This window comes from Haematobia irritans, chromosome 4, assembly GCF_050003625.1.
Source record: "Haematobia irritans isolate KBUSLIRL chromosome 4, ASM5000362v1, whole genome shotgun sequence".
In the NCBI taxonomy this organism is placed as follows: Eukaryota; Metazoa; Arthropoda; class Insecta; order Diptera; family Muscidae; genus Haematobia; species Haematobia irritans.
The window spans coordinates 225,250,312-225,268,472 of NC_134400.1; the positions used below are offsets into that span (position 1 = coordinate 225,250,312).

An 18,161-nucleotide genomic window follows, 5' to 3' on the forward strand; every position below is an offset into this window, starting at 1 on the left:
ATATAGTTCAAACAAAAGTCAAAAAATCAAATTGCGATCCGCGGAACTATGGAGCGTAAGTTGAACATAAAACTAAATTACAAAAGGAACGATGAGGACGAAAGAGATGGAACTAGTGACAATCGTTCCTTTTAGTGAACCGTTCATTGGAACTAGTTCATTCCGGAACGACACAAGACTATGTGTAAGGTGGTACCACAATGGATTGAATAGTCTAGGTGAGCCTAAAATAGTGCGTTGCCACTAAACCTCATCTAACCAACCTTCAATTCAAACCTCGTCCGTAGTATCGCCAGCTTGAAGTTTTCCTCGAATCACAATAGCAGTTTATTGTGTATAACTTGTACAAAAGAACAAAGAACATTAAAACTTTAAATAACTAGTATTATGTAATAAAAAGTATTATAATACCATGTGCCAAGGTATTCGATCTTTCGATGGTACCTTAGAATAAGTTAAAATTTGATTTTTATTTTAATATCAAGTACTTTGGAAATAAGAATGTTGTTTTTGTCGGTGCAATCGTGGCCCTAAACAATATTTTCCCACTCTAACATACCGAATGTATACATCATGGGCTTTGCGTGAGGTGCCATCATTTTTCTTTTCTTCTGACTGAGTGGACATTAATTAGACAGGTGGTGGGGTTTCTTGGACAAATCTCAGACTTTAGTGTTGCCCTTTCCTGTCCTCTAATAAAGATGTCAATTGAATTTAGGGCTACACATATTTCTGTACCACAAAAATCCATTAGAGAAATAACAAAATGTGCAAAAGCTAAGAAGGCAGTCGTTCTTCTATTGTAGAGTCCAGACATTCATTGGCGTGGTGTGCAGGTTACCTGGTACGTATGTAGCCCACATTCTCTTACCATTTGCATTGCAAATCGATGATAAGAGGAAAACGTAGTTATGGGAGCCTATTTTTGATTTTATCAAATGCTTTAATGTTTATTACAACACCCTTCTTTGGGAAGTATGTCGACAATAATAGAGTAGAATAATGGAAATCCCTTCCAAAAGGATGCAACAGCTACAGCAACACCATAATAAACAAATGAAGCAGTTCATGCATTGTGGTGGACGAACAGCTTGCAAACTCCGGGATTATTTGGTGTGCCTTTGGAGAAGTATTTGCTCCTAGTTCAATTTATTATAGAACATGACTTGCATTGAAAGATAACAAGAAACAACTGCATCTAAAGTGCATATGAGCAGTTGATTCCAGATGAGGTTGTGTCTTTAGAATTAAAGCTATATTAAACATTTTGTCTGTCCATACATAGCATAAGAAAAACTGAATGATTTGCAATGAAATCCCTAGCTTGGCAGACAAGGTACAAATACGAATAGTTGGACAATCAATAACAACTGAACTGAAAAAAAACGATAAAGGTAACAAGATCATAACGTCAAGGCAAATTGGATCTGCCAGTAACAGTGATATTTGCGGCGTTAGTTATACATCCAAAGAAATTTTATTGGTAGACACAAAATCTGCTAAAACAGCAAAAAAAAGTCTGTTGGAAAAGCAACCAGTCACATGTTTTTTTTTGTGCGTGTAGCCAATGGAAAAAATCCTCTGGTATAAGGACATTAACTTAAAATATTAAAAAATTGAAATTAAAATAGTAACAATCAATATCAATGTAGAAAATTTATCAAAAAATATACATAACACAATTTATATTAATTAATCAAAGAAATGTGATTTTGCAGTTTAATTTTAAATTGACTGCTTGGAGAAAGTTTCCTTTACTCTGATAATTTTTGCGTACTTTAGTTAAATGAACTAAAAATATGAAACAATTATACACAAATGAAGCATAGAGATTTACTAAATTCGTACTTCTCACAAAATAGTTCATTATTTCTTTAAATTTGTAAGTTATACTATAAATGCGCCCATCTAGAACTTCGTGTGTCACTAAAGACATTCTTCCAATTTTTAAGTCCAATTTTTTCCTTCACTTTCGTTCTTATACACCTTCAAAAAAATCGCTTCTCTAACACATGTTCCAAACATATTTTGCAGGAAGCACATATATTATTGGATACTGCCGAAATATTAATATGTTTGTTTTATGTGAACATATTATATGTTTGGAAGCATTTTGAGCCCAAAAATATTATATGCTTGGAAGAATTTTCCCCAAAGAAGATTGTGCTCATTCCCTCGCATAATTTCACTTCCACGAACTTTTTTAGTTCTTTGGAACTTTTTTGTTTTTAATACAAATAATGTTGAAGAAATTATTAAATTTTATATTTTTTTTAAATTTTACCTTTCGCCTGGACGGAGAATCGAACCGAGGACCATACAGTTTGTAAGCCAACACACTATCCACTGGGCTACTTATCTGTTATAGTCACCAGTAGATAATTATCGTTACAAGTTACATTTATATAGCATAGTTTGCAGCGCCTACGAGCCTATGCAAACATAACATTATTTAACAGAAACATACATTTGTTTGCCACGTGGAGCAGTGGTTAGCATGTCTGCCTTGCATGCACGACGTTTTCACAATGGTTTATACTTTTCCGGCGGCAAAGAGTCACTGTAAAACACGATCTTTTCTTTTTTTGAAAATTCGCCTTATTTTCATCGATATATTTTGAACCACTTAACTTATCACAGATCTAATTATACAAATTTGTTCGTCATCTCAATACCTTGCATTCAAGTACCAACAACGATATAATTTCTAGTTCGAGATATGATTTGTTTAGTGAAAAAAGGCCGAAAAACTAAAAATAACGGGATATCTCAAAAACTGTTCCATAAAAAAATTGTAACCTTCATTTTCAAAATACACCTCTCATCGAATGTACATTTTCAGTGTAAACTAGTGTCATTGGAACGAATGATTTTTAGCTGAAGTTCACCTATTCTTGAATGTCCATTGGTATATTGGGAGGGAGAAGCATATTTCATAAAAATTATAAATACTCCATTTTCCTCTCATTTCACCACTGTATGTTTTTGCGAACGAATAATTAAACCGAAACATCACAAAAATCTCGCAAGCCACTGCCATTGTCAGCACCGAAATCAGCCAGAAATATTTGACATTGTATCAACTGCATCAGGAATTCGCATGATCCCTGCGTTTGTTATGCTCTTTACATGGAATAGTCGAAAGGAATGTTAACAAGTCCAAGCTTTAAACAGAAAATTATTTTAGCAAACCAAAAAACGAACCTGGAAACTTTGCTACCATCCGCAACCAACCAGCCTATGTCTAAGAATCCTATCTTTGTCAGAACACAAAGTACTTGAGATGTACATTTCAATATTTGGAAAATATAACGTTTTCTCCTCCTCCTCCTCCTCCTCCTCCTCCTCCTCCTCCTCCTATGTTGTTCCACCAAACAATCAACAAAAAAAGTGATCTTAATTTTTCAAGTGAGATACTTTTCTAGGCGTACTTTTGCGGGTGGGGCCGTTGTAGCCAATGTTGCTACATCAAACTAGCAGATTCAAAACATGAATCGCTAGCAATGTCGGTGTCAAGTCCTATTTACGGTAAATTCATTGCTTTCGAGTTGTTGTTGTGACTGTTGAGTCGAGTTATTTACTTGGACTGTGGCACACTATTGACTGGCGCGAATGGTGGTGGTGTTGAAGTGCATTGAGCGTACTACCGAAGCGCAAAGAAGTGACAATTTAGCCAACAAAATGCTTGCAAATTGTTCCTGACATCCATGACAACAACAATGCTCCATGGCACGAAGGTATTAAGATACATTCATTTGTCTCCTTCTCTGTCTGTCCGATTATTCGTATTGGTGTAGCCTAGTCCTTGGCCTTCACTTACCTTGAATTGTCTTGTCATGTTACTCACTTAAGGTTCATGTACTCCACGATGCCAAGCTATCGCTACTCATTGCTCGTATTCGTAATCGATGGTACTACGCCAACGACATTTTTTACATTCGTTGGACCACCTTTTGATGCGGCCCCAATTGAAATTGAACTTAAGAATTGGATGTTTAACCGTTACATACATATCTTCAGTGTTTCATGATTAAGGGAATTTCATGTTCAAGTTCACCCGTAGAAAAAGAACAGTTGAAAATATGTCGGTATTCTTATATTTAGTACTGCACAGCAAAAAGGAAATCTGTCTATGGGGATAATGAACCACCACTTAAAATAAGCAACATTTACTGAAATGTTTGGAATTTTAACAACAAATTATGAAATTCTTTCTATTTGTAAAGCAAAAATTAACTAAATGAACTTTGAATTTCAGAACAAAACAAAGCCATATTCAGGAGTTTCAAAATTATAAATTTAATTTCATGAAAAAATATATATATACGGCCGTAAGTTCGGCCAAGCCGAAGCTTATGTACCCTCCACCATGGATTGCGTAGAAACTTCTACTGAAAACTGTCATCCACAATCGAATTACTTGGGTTGCGGTAACACTTGCCGATGACAAGGTTTCTTAAAACTTCCTAACACCGTAATATATACCACATAGCCCATACGTGGTATATATTAAACTAAAAAAGGCCGATTAAATACGTATATAATTAAGTTTAAAGTTTCTATAGAAATAAAATTTTGACATTTTCTATAGAAGTAAAATTTGGAAAAAAATTTCTATAGAAATAAAATTTTGACAAAATTTTCTATAGAAATAAAATTTTGACAAAATTTTCTATAGAAAAAAAATTTTGACAAAATTTTCTATAGAAATAAAATTTTGACTAATTTTTCTATAGAAATAACATTTTGACAATGTTTTCTATAAAAATAAAATTTTGGTAGATTATTTTTGGCTCGAGTGGCAACCATGATTATCAACCGATATGGACCAATTTTTGTGTGATTGGGGATTGGCTATATATAACAATGGACCGATATGGACCAATTATGGCATGGTTATAAGCGGCCTTATACTAACACCACTTTGCAAATTTCAACCGGATCGGATGAATTTTGCTCCTCCAAGAGGCTCCGGAGATCAAATCTGGGGATCGATTTATATGGGGGCTATATATAATTATGGACCGATATGGACCAATTCTTGCGTGTTTGTTAGATACCACATTCTAACACCGTGTTCCAAATTTCAACCGGATCGTATGAATTTAACTCCTCCAAGAGGCTCCGGAGGACAAATCTGGGGATCGATTTATATGGGGGCTATATATTGTTACGAATTTGATAATTATAGATATAAGTTTATTTAAATTAGTTTCCGTTAATTTAAAATTTAAAATTGTAACGATAAAATTTCGCTATCACTTGTTGGAATCATCTATTCATTTTCTAGTATTTTCCTGAATTTCTTTTATGTTCTTTTGTTTGCTTACCGAAATGTTAGTTCTTACCAAAAACAATAAACTTGAGGAAGATAGGAAATTGGCTACTGAGGAGATCAAACCATTTACCGTGTTAGTTTCATACTCGAACCAAACGCGTATACGACAAGTATTGTCATAGCATTAAAATGCAAATAAAAAGAAATTAAGTGCACGAAATAAATTTCCTTAAACGGGAAAATATAGTTTTTATGTTGTTGCCTAAAATTTAACATTATTTCATTAGGAAAATTTAGTTTTTCATTTAAAAAATAAAAACGAAAAACAAATAAAAAATTACGAACATGTATGGAACTAACATGGTAAATGCAACATTTGGTATGACGCAAGCCAATTTCCTATCTTCCTCAAGTTTATTGTCTTTGGTTCTTACTCTCTCATAGAATAACAACCCCTTTGCTTTGTTATTTTGCTTTCTCATTTCATCTCATTGTCTATTGTCATTGTTGTTGTAGTAATGCGAGCATATATCTATGTGAGTGTGTATGTGTTTGGCAGCCACCAGACGAATTACTTAATGGTCGTAGATCCTTCTAGCATTGTCTAAGAATGTTCTGGCGTTGCCAGAATATTGTAGTGCTACCAGAATGTTCTCGTATTGCCACACCGTCATATATAAAAGCGCTCGCATGCTGCTAACGAGTCAGTCTTAATTAAAGCGTCAAACGAATAACTTCAGTGTGAACGAATTGTAAAGTGTGAAGTCATAGTAAATAAATTGTAGATTGTCGTTATTTAAAAGAACTGTGTTTTAATTGTCGGGTAATTAAAAACGCCTAAATATAAAAACGTAACAATTGGTGTCAGAAGTGGGATAACGAAAAAAAAATCTACAATGAAGTTTAATGAGCTTCGAGTGGAAGACCTAAAAAAGGAGTTGAGCAAACTGGAGCTGCCGACAACAGGCAATAAGGCCCAGCTTCAAAAGCGTCTACTGGAAGAGTTTGAACGGCGTAATATTGACATTGCGACGCATGAGTTTGATTATAAGGAAGACATTGATGAATCAATACTCGTCAATACCAGCAGTATAGAAACTCCGTCTGTGGCTTCGAGTGTTGTGGATTACACATCAATGCTCAGTGTTTTGAGCAAAATGATGGAGGAAAACTCTAGAAAAATCATGGATGAGAATTCTAGAAAAATGGAAGAAAATTCTAGAAAAATGGAAGAAAATTCTAGAAAAATGGAAGAAACTTCTAGAAAATTGCTGAAAGAAAATGCCCTACAAATGGAAGCAAGTTCAAGAAAATTGGAAGAAAAATTCGACGAAAATTCTAGAATTCTCAATGAAAAACTACAACAAATTTCTGAAGGCATGGAAAAACGTGTGGACCATATAGAAAATCAAATTGTGGAATTGGATAAGAAAGTTCTTTCTGTGGATGAGAAAATTATGGTTCATGATGAGAAGTTTCTGCACATCGAGAAAAAAATGTCAGAGCTGGAAATTAAAGGTGGTCCAGTGCGCGTCATCGAGGGCTCAAAAATCAAAACTCCTGTTTTCGATGGCTCAACGTCATTTGATGTCTTCAAATTCCAATTCGAAATGGTTGCTTGTAGAAATTTGTGGAATGACGATGATAAAGCAATTGAACTTCTATTGGCATTAAAGGGCAATGCTGCTGATGTGATACAAAGCATTCCCGCTGCTTCTAGAAATAACTATAATGAAGTAATAGCGGCACTTCAACGCAAGTATGGTGGAGAGCACAAGCAAGACATCTTTAGAATGGAATTAAGAGGTAGAGTCCAGAAATCAAACGAGACTCTACAAGACTTTGCAACAGAAGTTGAGCGGTTGGTGCTACTGACATACCCAGGAGAGAGTCACCCACTTGTGGACCGCATCAAAATTGAGACCTTTGTGAATGGCATTCGAGACCCAGACATAAAATGTGCAACATATGCGTCACAAAAGGCTACATTCGCAGAAACAGTAACATTTGCACTTGCGCAAGAAACTGCGAGATTGCTGGCACGGCCTCAAATTCACAAAGTACGCAGAGTAGAGACCGAGTGTGAAGAATCGAAATCTATCATTGACTCGATGAAAGAGGCAATGAAGCAGGTAATGCAAGAATTGAAACAGGATGCAACTAAATCCCGAATCAAATGCTATAACTGTGATAAGACGGGACATCTAGCTCGAGAATGCAAAGCACGACGCAAACGGTCAAGATCCACATCACCATCTCCATTAAACAATAACCATAAGAAGGTGACCCCACAGTCAAGTGAGTCACCTTTAAACTAAATCGAGCTAGTTCAGCGGGGCAAGAGCTGGCTCCCACCGACGATGGCCCCACCATCTCCATAGCAATAGTTCAACAGAAAAATAACAATTTAACTATTGCGGGTGTTATTAATGGCGACAAGCGTACTTTGACGTTGGATACTGGTGCATCAAAGTCTATTATTAGATCTGATTTAGTAAAAGGAAAAGTTACACCACTGATTGGAGTCAAGCTACGCACGGCTACAGGGGAACCCGCAACCGTATATGGAAAGGTCGCCGTAAAATTAACTATTGCTAACAAGTCCGTTACTTATGATTTCATTGTGGCCGATATAATAGACGAAGTTATAATTGGAGCGGATTTCATGATTGCTTTTGGTATCAATCTGGATATGAAGCGTCGTGTAATGACATGGTGCGATGCCGAAATAACGGTAAACGTGGGCTATAGTGAGAATACACCCGTCAGACGTTTGACAACGAGCCAGTCAGAGTCTATACCACCGAATGCCGAAGCAATTATATGGGTTCCTATGAATGGAGATTGTGAAGTCGGCCAATTGTGGGTTGTTGAACCAGCAGAAAACAAAAGCAACATCTTGATAGCAAATGCCCTGGTAACAACGAACGAAGAGAGACTAATACCAGTTCGTGTCTTGAACTTGTCTGACAATCACGAGCAAATTGTAAAATTTTCTGACATTGGCAAATGTACACCAGCCGAGGCAATAGTCAATTTGGAAGGCAACTCATCAAAGACACATGGAGCAGTGAGAAAACATCTAGAAGCGTATGTCGAGGCTTGGACACGTCATCTATCGCCGTCAGCGAGAAATAAAGCCAAGCAATTGTTGTGGAAAAACGCCTGTGCTTTTGCTTCTGAAAAGGGAAATCAAGGAAGAACATCTGTAGTGAAACATGAAATTAAAACCGCAGAAGAAAGGCCCATAAAACAGGCACCACGAAGTGTTCCCCTGGCAAAAAGAGACGAAGTTCAAAAGCTCATAAAGGATATGGCGGAGAGTGGAGTGATCGAGCCATCATCAAGTCCTTGGTGTTCCCCAGTTGTGCTGGTCAAAAAGAAAGATGGAAGTACCCGATTCTGCGTGGACTACAGAAAACTGAATGATGTCACCAAAAAGGACAGTTATCCGCTTCCACGCATTGATGACACGTTGGACACACTAGCAGGAACAACATGGTTTTCTACGCTTGATTTGCAGAGTGGATATTGGCAAGTAGAGATCGCCGAGAAAGACAAGGAAAAGACGGCTTTTGGCGTTAATGGCGGTCTCTGGCAATTCAATGTAATGCCGTTCGGGCTCTGCAACGCTCCGGCTACCTTCGAAAGATTGATGGAGCGGGTACTGAAGGGGTTGCACTGGAAGTCGTGCTTGATATACTTGGACGACATCATAGTGATGGGCAAAACATTTGACGAGCACCTTAAAAACTTGAAAGACGTTATCCAGCAATTGTCAGCCGCTGGTCTACGCCTTAACGCAAAGAAATGCTCCCTTTTCCAGCGGGAAGTTAAATACCTGGGTCATCATGTGACTGCAGAGGGCATATCCACCGATGAAGACAAAATCCAAGCTGTCAGAGATTGGCCACGACCCCGAAATCTCCACGAATTAAGAAGTTTCCTTGGGTTATGTACATATTACCGACGATTCGTCCCAAACTTCGCCAGCATCTCCGCTAGTCTCCATAAATTGACGCAAAAAGGTCAGAAGTTCCAGTGGAGCGACGAACAGGAAGATTCATTCCAACATTTAAAAGAACTTTTATGTTCAGCTCCTGTTCTGGCGTATCCTATTCCGGGCGAAAAATTTGTTTTGGATACAGATGCTAGCGCGCATGGTATTGGAGGTGTGCTATCCCAACAGATAGACGGCAAGGAGAAGGTCATCGGATATTTCAGCCGAACGTTGTCCAAGCCCGAAAAGAACTACTGTGTAACGCGACGAGAGCTGCTAGCCGTCATAGAGAGTGTAAAACATTATCATAAATATTTGTATGGACAACACTTCTTGCTCAGGACTGATCACTCAGCTCTACGATGGTTGCTCCAATTCAAGAATCCGGAAGCTCAACTGGCACGTTGGATCGAGAGGCTCCAAAGCTATGATTTCAGTATCGAGCATAGAAAAGGTGGAAAACATGGTAACGCTGACGCCTTGTCACGTCGACCTTGCAGTATAGAATGCAAGCACTGCTCGAAAGCTGAACACAAGGAGGAGATTGTTGATATTCGGCTGTTACACGTCGAATCTGGAGTGGACTGGCCAACAGAACAGCGTAAAGATCCCATTTTGATCAAAATTATTTCGGCAAAGGAAGAGAACCAGAAGCCCAGTAAGAAAGACATCGCAGCCGAAAGTCCACTTATGAAATCATACTGGGCTCAATGGGATAGTTTAGTTCTAGTCAATGGATCCCTGCAACGTAAATGGGAAAGCGAAGATGGCAAGAGCAGCCGAAATTTGATCATCGTTCCAGATTCCAAAATAAGAGATGTTTTGGCGGAGTTCCATAATGGTCCCAGTGGAGGTCATCTGGGAATAACCAAAACCGCCGAGAAAGTGAAGCAACGATTCTACTGGGTTGGATGCCAGAAATCAATTGCTGAATGGGTAGCCAATTGCGAGAAGTGCATGAAGGCGAAAGGTCCAACAAGGAAAAGTCGAGGTCCTATGCAAGAATATAGACCAGGAGCCCCGTTTGAAAGAATAGCAATGGACGTGGCAGGCCCTTTCCCAGTAAGTGATTCTGGAAACCGTTATGTCCTTGTGGTCATGGATTACTTCAGCAAATGGCCGGAGGTGTATGCAATTCCAAACCAAGAAGCAAAAACGATTGTGGATGTTGTCAACAAAAACTGGATATGCCGCTACGGTGTGCCGTCCGAGATTCACTCAGACCAGGGAAGAAATTTTGAATCGGCCATATTCAAAGAGATGTGTGAATCCCTTGGTATCAAGAAAACGAGGACTACACCATTACATCCACAATCCGATGGCATGGTAGAAAGGTTTAATCGCACTCTGGAGGAACATCTTCGAAAAGTAGTGGACAACGGCCAGAGGGACTGGGACGAGCATATACCAAAGTTTTTGCTGTCGTATAGATCTGTCATTCATGATTCCACCTCTCGAACACCGGCCAATGTTCTATTCGGAACTGAGTTGAAGTTGCCTGGTGATCTGATATTCGGTGCTAAACCTAATGAGCTCGCCATGGAAGAAAACAGAAACGACATCCCAAACACTTTCGGTGAAGTTCACGAATCAGTGCGCAACAAAATAAAAATGGTCAGCAACAGAATGAAGGCGAGATACGATCGTGCTGTAAATACTGAAGGCTTCCAAGAAGAAGAATTGGTTCTGCTATTTAACCCGCAACGAAAGAAAGGATTGTGTCCTAAACTGCAAACACAGTGGGAAGGCCCATACAAAGTCATCAAGAAGATCAATGATGTTGTATACCGGATTCAGAAGGACGACAGCCCTAGATCAAAGATGAAAGTTGTACATCTGGAACGATTGGCTCCTTACGGAACAGGTTCTGTGCCTGTTCGGGACGAACAGGCTTAAGCGGGAGGCAGTGTTACGAATTTGATAATTATAGATATAAGTTTATTTAAATTAGTTTCCGTTAATTTAAAATTTAAAATTGTAACGATAAAATTTCGCTATCACTTGTTGGAATCATCTATTCATTTTCTAGTATTTTCCTGAATTTCTTTTATGTTCTTTTGTTTGCTTACCGAAATGTTAGTTCTTACTCTCTCATAGAATAACAACCCCTTTGCTTTGTTATTTTGCTTTCTCATTTCATCTCATTGTCTATTGTCATTGTTGTTGTAGTAATGCGAGCATATATCTATGTGAGTGTGTATGTGTTTGGCAGCCACCAGACGAATTACTTAATGGTCGTAGATCCTTCTAGCATTGTCTAAGAATGTTCTGGCGTTGCCAGAATATTGTAGTGCTACCAGAATGTTCTCGTATTGCCACACCGTCATATATAAAAGCGCTCGCATGCTGCTAACGAGTCAGTCTTAATTAAAGCGTCAAACGAATAACTTCAGTGTGAACGAATTGTAAAGTGTGAAGTCATAGTAAATAAATTGTAGATTGTCGTTATTTAAAAGAACTGTGTTTTAATTGTCGGGTAATTAAAAACGCCTAAATATAAAAACGTAACAATATAATTATGGACCGATATGGACCAATTTTTGCATGGTCATTAGAGAACATATACCAACACAATAACAAATATATACTTTATGGGGTCTTAGAGCAATATTTCGATGTGTTACAAACGGAATGACAAAGTTAATATACCCCCATCCTATGGTGGAGGATATAAAAAAATATATATCAGTGGGTATGGAATTATAAAGCATATAATATTAAATATTAAAATATATTTCAAATATTGAAGCATATTATATTAATAACTAAAATTCACGAAAAAAGCTAAACGAGATCACAAAAAATCCATAGGTGTACACGAAATTAATTGATCCAATTAATTTTTTAATTGAAATGTCTTCAATCACAGAAAATATAGTATCAATAAAAAAATTAATTGAAGGTCAATTAAAAAGTTAATTGATCCAATTAAAAAATTAATTGATACTATTAAGTTTTGTGATTGATTTTTGTTTCAATTAAAAAATTTGTTGAATCAATTAAATTTTTAATAGACTATTTTTTAAAACTCAATTAAAATTTTAATTGGAAAAATTTTCGTGAAATGTTTTTCAGTGTACTTTTTCAAGTGTCATCATTAGATAAATTGTACTAATCACACTCAAAATAAAGTGACCCCTTCTTTAAGGTAAAATGAACTCATTCTGAACAAAGTTGAACTTCGTATAACACCAAAGACATTTTTATTTGTTTGAACGATCTTGTTTTCGTAGAAATTATGAAAACAAAAAATATTTAATATATTTTAGTTGTATTTTTTCAAATAATAGGTCACAAATATTGTTTTGGTGACCGTAAAAACACGATTCCAACTGAAAACTCAAAAAAAAAAACACATTTTTGAGATTTTTGGCATTTAAAAATATTTACAAGTTTTTCTTTTTATATTAACTTATTATGAGATATTACTAAAAGTCTTGCAATATATAATAAGTTAAAATTTTCTTTTGAATAAGTATCAATTGTAATAGTTACATATCAGTTTAAGGAGAAAAGATAGGGGAAAAACTTTCAAACACACAAAAAATACATGGTAGACCAAAAATATATGAAAGTGTTCCTATATTTTAAAAAGTATGTTTCCCCATGTTTTGAAAGGATTGAATACTTCCTAGTACGAGTGAACTGAAATATTTTTCTATGCAAAGTCTTATTCATGTATATGGTAAGCTTTCTATAACAAAGGACGATTTATCCTTTCATGAGAAATTTTTCTAAATTTGAGGGAAACTGGTTTTAGTTGGGGTTTCTTTATTTTTATGAATACTTTATTACCAGTGAATAAATATATCTTTATTAATTGTAAAGTCTTACTCCCCAAGAAGAAATCAGTGTTAGTATAATGCCACATCTTATTCTAGTTTATGAACTAGTTCTAACTGCTTTCAGTTTAGGAAATTTTTACTGAATAAAGTAATTTTATTATTTTAAACAAAAATTTTACTTAATGGAACTAAAATGGCTAACCTATAATAAATAAAATTATTTTCGAGGGCACTTAGTAAAATAGTGTACTTAATTTGTATAAACCTTTTTTGTTCTCATTTTTAGTTCACGTCAGTCAAGAAAAAATAATTAAAATAGGGAAAATTTTCTCACATTTGGCAAAATTTAACTAAAATTAATTAATTTTCATGAACTAAAATAAAGTCAAATCGGCTATAAAAAATTCGCTATGTTTTTTCTGGTGGCATTTGTCTATTCGGCGCCGATTAAATATCCACAAAAAATCTAATTTGAAATATACGAATATTTGTTACTATTTTAGCATTTCATACATTAAACCTGTAAGATTTCACTTGTTTTCGGTTTGGTTTTAAACAACTGATGCTAGTGTTGCATATTTTTGGAGATGTCCTGGATAAAAGAAAACAAGCCTAATTTAGAATAAATTATTGAGTACATCCTCGATGTTATTTGTTAATGGGCGATTTTCTCTGGAATTCTATAGGGTAAAATATTTCTAAAGTGTGCTAACATTTATGTTGTGAGTGTGATGGGCAATACTTCGCGACTCCTACCATACCAGAAATTTTCATTGGTCTCTCTGTAAACACAATGACACAAGAAGACCTTTAATCTTCCAATAGCCAATTTCCGTTTATACTTAATTTATTTGATTGGTTTGATTTTAGAAAGACAACAAAAAAATCTGATCAAAACACTCTGTCGTTATTTTTTTTTGCTAAAATTGTTTTTGTTTAGTGGAATCATTGTTAAAATGCTCTGACCTGTAATAATTTTTCAATTACCTCCAAAAACGAAAGGCGCCCTCCTACAATGTCCATTGGTGTATACAACGAAATCATATCCGCGTTGTTTATGCTTCAGTTCAGAGTCAACCAAAATCACGTACTCAAGAATGTCCAATTTATTGATTTCAAAAGGTTATCAAGTGGTAGGGATGTGTTGAGTTTATTGGCTTTTATTTAGATTTCAATGGAAAAGGAAGTTAAGTACAATTTAAGATGTAAATAAGGGGTATGTTTTTTTAAACTGAAGCGAGAAGCAAGTTTTATTATTCATAGAGATGAATGCATAGTAAATATGCAAGAAATAAGAATACCGATTTTTTAATGTGGTTTCTTTCTTCGGTCGTCCTTTAAACCCAAGCAAAATAGTTTTTTAATAATAATTTATTGTGTTTTTACATACTTGCATTGGTAGAATGTCAATTCTACCCTCTGTGCAAAATTTCACTAAGATCGGTACTAAACTTTGGCCTCTGTGATGATATGAGTCTAAATCGGACGAAAGATATTTATGGGAGCTATATCTAAATCTGAACCGATTTGGCTGATATTTTGCAAGATTTTCGAGATTCATCAAATATTTGGATGTACGGTATTTCAAGAAAATCGGTTGATAAACACGCTAACTATGACCAAATCGGGGATAAATATATAAAGGGTGATACGGTCAAAATTTGGTCAAGGGAAAGCGCGTGTAAATCGGTGAAATCGTTTATTTAAAAAATCAAATTAAATTTCTTTTTCAAGTTCAATTAGTATAAAATTCAGGATATTCAGTTAGGCTTTCGCTTTTCCAAATCCGAATTGCCGGGCCTCACGCTTGACACCTGCCATCAGATTTTGTACAGCCACCTTGTCCACCTTCTTCGCCGCAGAATGCCAGTTTGCCTTGAACTGCTGCTCGTCCTTAGCAGTTTTTTGGTCTTCTTTAGGTTCCGCTTGACCCAGTATTTCTCAATTGGGCGGAGTTCTGGCGTGTTGGGAGGGTTCTTGTCCTTGGGAACCACCTGCACGTTGTTGGCGGCGTACCACTCCATGGCCTTTTTACCGTAATGGCAAGATGCCAAATCCGGCCAAAACAGTACGGAACAACCGTGTTTCTTCAGGAAAGGCAGCAGACGTTTATTCAAACACTCTTTCACGTAAATTTCTTGGTTGACAGTCCCGGAAGCTATGAAAATGCTGCTTTTCAAGCCACAGGTACAGATGGCTTGCCAAACCAGATATTTCTTTGCGAACTTTGACAGTTTTATGCGCTTGAAAATATCTGCTACCTTTCCCCTTCCTTTTGTCGTATAAAACTCCTGTCCCGGAAGCTGCTTGTAGTTGGCTTTGACGTAGGCTTCGTCGTTCATTACCACACAGTCAAACTTCGTCAGCATCGTCGTGTACAGCCTCCGGGATCGCGCTTTGGCCGTCGTATTTTGTTTATCATCGCGATTTGGAGTCACTACCTTCTTGTAAGTCGATAGTCCGGCTCGTTTTTTGGCTCGATGCACGGTTGTAGACGATACACCCAGCTTATTTGCGGCATCTCGGAGAGAGAGGTTAGGGTTTCGCTTGAAACTACCGGCAACTCTCTTTGTCATCTCAGCGGCTTCCGGTTTTCGATTTCCCCCCGATCCAGACTTCCTGGCTGTCGACAAACGTTCCCCAAACACTTTAATTACATTTGTGACGGTTGATTTGGCAACTTTTAGCGATTTTGCCAGCTTTGCGTGCGAGTATCTCGGATTTTCGCTATGCGCGATCAAAATTTTGATACGCTGCTCTTCTTGCTTGGACGGCATTTTGACAACTGAAGAGTGAATTCCAAAATCAAAATAGGAGCAACATTCTACACACACACACCTTCAAAATGAGGGGGTTTTTTTAAATGCAAAATTGAAAGAAATACGTCAAGTTTATATTGACCAAATTTTGACCGTATCACCCTTTATGGCAATTTTAATTGATTCAATTAAAACTGTGATTGAATTTTATGTTAAAAATCAATCACGTTTTTAATTGATTCAATCATACAATTAATTGATTCCGTGACAAAAGTCAATTAATTTTTTAATTGAAAATCGTGTTGGTTTTCAATCAAAATGGGTGATTGATACTATCATTTTCGTGATTGAAGACATTTCAATTAAAAAAATGATTGAATCCGCGATTTTCGTGATTGAAATCAAAAAAATTTTTTTTGTGTGTAGTGGTGAAGGGTATAATTAATGAGTAATTCAATAATAAAATAACATAATGGAAAGCAAATAGAATTCAACATCAATGATTAATTCAATAATAAAATAAAAAATAAAATAACATAATGGAAAGCAAATATAATATTCACGACTTGTTGAATGTTGGATTCAACACAGTCAAACTTTTTTTGCAGTGTACATTCCAACCACTTTGAAGCAAACATTAACATCAATCTTCCAGTATCTCCCCAAAATATTGCAATAGTTCTTCATACGAAATATAATAACAATTGAAGCTATTTCTCATTCACATTCCACACTACTGCCTCATTGTAATTAGATAGAATGTGACTTTAATGGGATTTCATCGATAGAACTCCATCAAGGAATCGTGATGCATAGTAGTTACTTTGCCCACTTACGCAACTTTAATAATGCAACATCATGTGCCGCAATGGAAAGGGACTATGCCATAGACTCAATGGCATTCAAACCTTGTGATGTCCAAGTACAATGTCGTTTGCGTGGAGTACACAGTTTCAGCTGTCCACTGATGCTGTCCCCAATATTATGGGATACAATCAAGCAGCTCCAAGTTGATGGTTATTGTGGGCAAATGCGGTGGATTGGTGTGTAAGAAGAAGCAAACGTTGATGTTGGTAATGGAAAATCACACTTCACACTTTTTGCCCTTTATCAATGGGAACAAACTCTAAATTGTGGCAATTGTATGAAGGAGACAAGCTGACGGACTATATCTAAATTTAGAAAATCTAAAGAATCGCGGATTGTTACAACAACATTATGCCAGCCTCCAAATGCTTTGGCTAGCAATGAAAAGGTGTTGAGGCTGCGACAGCATAGATTGCCAATCAGAATATGTAACTGTGGCAGGTATAAAAGGATCTAGAACTCCACCATAGCATATCATACCTTCGCTGGGCGAGATTTAGTTCACATCGAAATTCTTGCAGCACCTTTCTGACAACAATCATGAAACTTTGTTTAGTTTTGGTCACCTTGGTTGCAGCAGGCCAAGCTGCAAGTCTCTCATACATAGTGGCAAGTCCAACACTGCGCTCATATCCTTACGTCTATGGAAGCCATGCCACATCAGTGATTAGCCCTGTTCAACATCAGTATCATACACAGGATGAATTGGGACAATATGCTTATGGCTATAGTGATCCTTTGTCCAGCAAACAGGAGGTGCGCTCATTGGATGGTGTCACCAGGGGATCATATTCATATCGGGATGCCGAAGGGATTCTGCAGACGGTTGATTATACGGCCGATGATACGGGGTTTCATGTCACCGCCACTAACTTACCGAAACAAGTACAGCATTCCGTCCAATCACAGCAGGAATTACACACACACCAGTCGTCAATTTCCGATACAGATCCCCCAGCTGCCGATTCCACAAATTCCATTTCCTCAGATTCCATTTCCGTCGATACCGATACTGAATCGATTGCCTCAGCTGGTCCGTCTGGTGATGCAATTTATTCGCGGAGTGGGTTGCGCCTGGCAGAGTCTTCAGCCTCTCACCCAAAATTTATTTCAAATCCAGCCCATGTTCGCTCTATGGAATTGCCTCAGTCCTTGGCAGATACCCTTAAGGTGGCCACTCCGTCGGGTGTTTTCGTAAGTGCTAAACCCAGGAACGTTCTAGTGGCAACTCCATTGACCACTGTTACTGGTATTCCAGTTGCTGCAAAATCATTGCTCCAGAAGGTTTATGGATTTGGCTATCCACTCAGCAAACGTTTCGTATATTATTAACGGTCAACCAGAATCCAGCCAGCATTACCATTTTAAGCTTAATTGTAATACCAACATTAAAAACGATAATAAAAATAATTTTTTACTAAGAATTTTCCGGTCCTTTGGTATATTTTTTAATCACTAAAGTCTAAAAAGCT

The 18,161-nt window shown here is 36.9% G+C and overlaps 1 protein-coding gene across 1 annotated transcript; it reads left to right on the top strand.

The window, feature by feature from the left end:
• The first annotated feature begins 17,165 nt into the window (after positions 1–17,165).
• Positions 17,166–18,113, top strand: Cpr72Ea (Cuticular protein 72Ea). The gene has a single exon (XM_075305881.1). It carries the CDS (start codon positions 17,230–17,232, stop codon positions 18,019–18,021), a length of 792 nt encoding a protein of 263 aa, XP_075161996.1. The 5' UTR covers positions 17,166–17,229; the 3' UTR covers positions 18,022–18,113.
• Positions 18,114–18,161: the final 48 nt, after the last annotated feature.